The 3,257-nt window shown below is 59.3% G+C and overlaps 1 protein-coding gene across 1 annotated transcript in view; it reads right to left on the reverse strand.

The window, feature by feature from the left end:
* Positions 1–3,257, reverse strand: part of PADI3 (peptidyl arginine deiminase 3) — a 35,804-nt gene that overhangs the window by 17,602 nt on the left and 14,945 nt on the right. The window contains exons 4-6 of the mRNA XM_008048252.1: positions 2,552–2,613; positions 1,504–1,618; positions 414–539 (exon numbers count right to left, since the gene is read on the reverse strand). Of these exons, the coding sequence (XP_008046443.1) occupies positions 414–539; positions 1,504–1,618; positions 2,552–2,613 (303 nt within the window). The remainder of the gene's footprint in view (positions 1–413; positions 540–1,503; positions 1,619–2,551; positions 2,614–3,257) is intronic.

Raw genomic sequence — 3,257 nt, forward strand, 5'->3', positions numbered from 1 at the left:
AAAAAAAAAAAAAAAAAAAATTAGCTGGGCATGGGAGCTCGTGCCTGCAGTTCCGGCTACTTGGAAGGCTGAAGCAGAAGGGCTCGCTGGAGCCCAGCAGGTCAACACTGGGGTGACTGTGAGTGTGCCACCGCACTCCAGCCTGGGCAACAGAGTGAGACTCCAACTCAAAAAACATTAAATAAGTAAATAAAATTCATCCATCTAATAAAATGACCTTGGGCAGGTGCTGTGCTGGGGATACCAGCTGATCAATCCCACTTCAGATTGCTCTTCCCATGGCCCCCAAGGCACCTTCTGGGGCCTGGGCGGAGCCCGTCTGCCGGCCTGAAGCAGGGAAACAGGGCTCCTGGTAGGCACCTGGCATCAGGGCACAGGCTGGGGGAGTGGGGAGGGGGTTGGCACGAACTCACCGCAGACATGGAAGACCCTGGCCCGCTCGGCATCATAGCTGGAGGTGTGGAGGACAAGCTTGTGGTCGTCGAAGAGGGCTGTGGGGCCCTGGGTCCGCAGGACCATGACAGACATGTCTTCCAGGTCTGTGAAGCCAGACAGAGGGTGGCAACTCACGGGGGCCCCGGGCCCCGGCACCTCCTCCTCCTCCTGTTGCCCCCTCCCCAGGGCAGCGGGCAAGACCCGGCTCCTCCAGCCCGGCTCTGTGAGAACACTGGAAGCCGTCCCGAGCAGCCACAGCGTCACCCCTCCATGCGACCGTGCAGAGCTACTGCCTGTCCTCTCTTGGGCCCGAGTTCCTCATCCGCCGAGAGAAACACGGAGGGTGGAGCAGCCAGCCCGGTGTCTGACACACAACAGGGCTCAAGAGAAGCATGCGGAGGCAAAGGCCACCAGGCATCACGCAGGAGAGGGTTCTGGTCACTGCCGGGAAGCCCCTCCCTTCCAGAGCCCCAGCGTTCCATCTCCGAATGGTGCCCACTTCGACGGGGGCCGTGAGCATCTCCCATGGACAGCGCTTGGCGCACCCCAGGATAGGGCGTTTGTCCTCCATGGGGCGGCAGCCCACAGTGCAGAGGGACTCAGCAGAACCAGGCCAGAGGTGAGGGGTGGCTGGGAAGTCCCACACCTGGGGTTGGGAGGGGCAGCCTTGGATTGGATGCAGACTGGCTGGGCGACCCCGGGAGCCTCCTGACCTCTGAGCCTCGGCATCCTTGTCTCCGTAACGGGGTGATGATACCCTCCTGCTTGGAGGATTAAATGAGAATCTGGGGAAAGGGCCTGGCACACAGCAGGTGCTCAAATAATGTCCGCATCCTCTGCTCCCCTGGAGGAAGAGCTTGGGCAGGCAGCTCGACTCCAGAGTTTTGGTGCCCGCCCGGAGTGCCTGCTGGCACTGGGGACCATGAGGAGGGACAGCTGCCGGCCCAAGGCGAGTTCTGAGGACCATCACGGTGCAACTGGGGCCTGGAGCTCTGCCATGAGAACCACACCTGGGGGTAACTGAGCAGTGACGGGCACCAGGGACCCGGGCTGCCCGGCCTCCCTCACCTTGCAGGCAGCTCACGTGCTGGTCATAGTTGTCCTGACCGCAGCTCAGATCGTCTCGGTCACAGTTCACCAGCAAGATGGCACCGTACCCACTGGGCCCCCAGACCCACTGCCTCTGCCAAGGGCAAAACATAGCCAGTGATAGAGGCTTGGACCAGTGCCTCCCTCCCCCGGCAACCTCCTGGCCAGCCTCCTGACCCTTTGTCCTCCCCTGTGAGGCCAGGCCCACTTTCACGGAAGCACGTCCTGCTCAAGAAACATCAATGGCTCCCTATGGCCCACATCACAAAGTCCAAGCCACAGAGCTGTCTTTCCTGGCCGTCTGTCCTTGTTCTCAACAGGCAGTTTCTTGAGTGTAAGACCACTCACACCTTGCTCGTCCCTCCAGCCCTCCCTTCTTGCCCTTGCTCCTGCTGTTCCCTCCACCAGGAGTGCCCTTCCTGCATCCCTCCAGGGCCCAGCTCCAGTGCATTTTCTTCCAGGAGGTCTTCCATGCTCACCCAGCCCACCTTGACCTTCTCCTCTGAGCTCTCTGTCTGTTAAGTGCCACCACAGGTCAGTTCAAAGTTCATTCACCATTTCGTATTTGGCAGATTTCCCTCCCCACCTCAGATCGAGGGTCAGCACTTTCTGGCCCACTGCCAGTTTTTGTAAATAAAGTTTTATTGGAACACAGTTGCACCCACTAGTTTATGTATTGACTGTGTTGCCTTTACATGACGATGGTGAATTGAGGCAGTGCGACTCCAGAAGCCCAAGATATACACTAGCTGGACTTCATGAAAAGAGTTGGCCCACCGTGACCCAGGAGATGAATTCAGAAGGCCTTTTCCCCACAGACCTAGCTCAGGGCCTGACGGTCTCTGGTGACAACGAAGCCCCCACCCCACCCCCATCCCCCCGCCAGGCCTGGCTCCCGTTTGGCCTCCCGACCTCTGCACCCGCTGGGAGGCAGGGGAACACCTGCAGTGGCCTTGCCCCTCTTAAGCCCTCCTAGACCAGCTCCAAACGCCACTCCCTCTTCCCCGGCCCAGGCAGAGATGCCTACCTTGTCCACAGAGCTCCCGTCCCGCCTGCCCTCATAGTTCAGGTCGCAATCCAGAGAGACGTCTGCAAGGGGAGGCAGTGGGTGAGTCCCGACATGCCTCGCAGGGGCCCGAGACAAGCCATGGCCTCTGCTTTTTTAACCTCGATCTCAGGGCCTATCTGGGGCTGGACGTATGTGAGGCATTTCCAGAAAGACACTATCCAGGCGTGAGGGCATCTGGGACCTCCCTCCCTGGGCTGGGGGAAGAGGCCAGATGGAAGAAGAAAGGGGGTCCAGCAAAGCAAAGGCCAGGCCAAATGCCGCCCCCTCCAGGAAGCCTTCTCGGACCCTTCCCTCTTCCACAAGCCTACAGCCCTTGCTGTCTTGGGCACACCCTGCACTGAGCCCAGGTTTCCTGGAACATTTTGGTCTATGAAAGCCATCTCATCTTCTTGGGATGGGGCGGAGAGCCCAGACTTGGGTGTCAAACAGCCCTGAGTGTGAATCCAGGCTCTACCACCTCCCGGCTAGGCGACCTCTCTGCGCCTGGGCGCCATCAGCTGCTTGCACGCCCCAAATCTCACCCACTCCCACCTTCTTAATGGTTCTCTCTAGAAACAGGGGGAGATTTTGCAACACAAGTGGGGCAATCAAGGGGACAGCATCAAGCTTCCTGCAGGAAAAACAAAAAGTCTTCTCCGTAGTGCCTAAAGAATGCAGTGCGGGG

This window comes from Carlito syrichta, unplaced genomic scaffold (genome assembly GCF_000164805.1).
Source record: "Carlito syrichta isolate Samal-C Ts95f unplaced genomic scaffold, Tarsius_syrichta-2.0.1 Scaffold123281, whole genome shotgun sequence".
Taxonomy (NCBI): domain Eukaryota; kingdom Metazoa; phylum Chordata; class Mammalia; order Primates; family Tarsiidae; genus Carlito; species Carlito syrichta.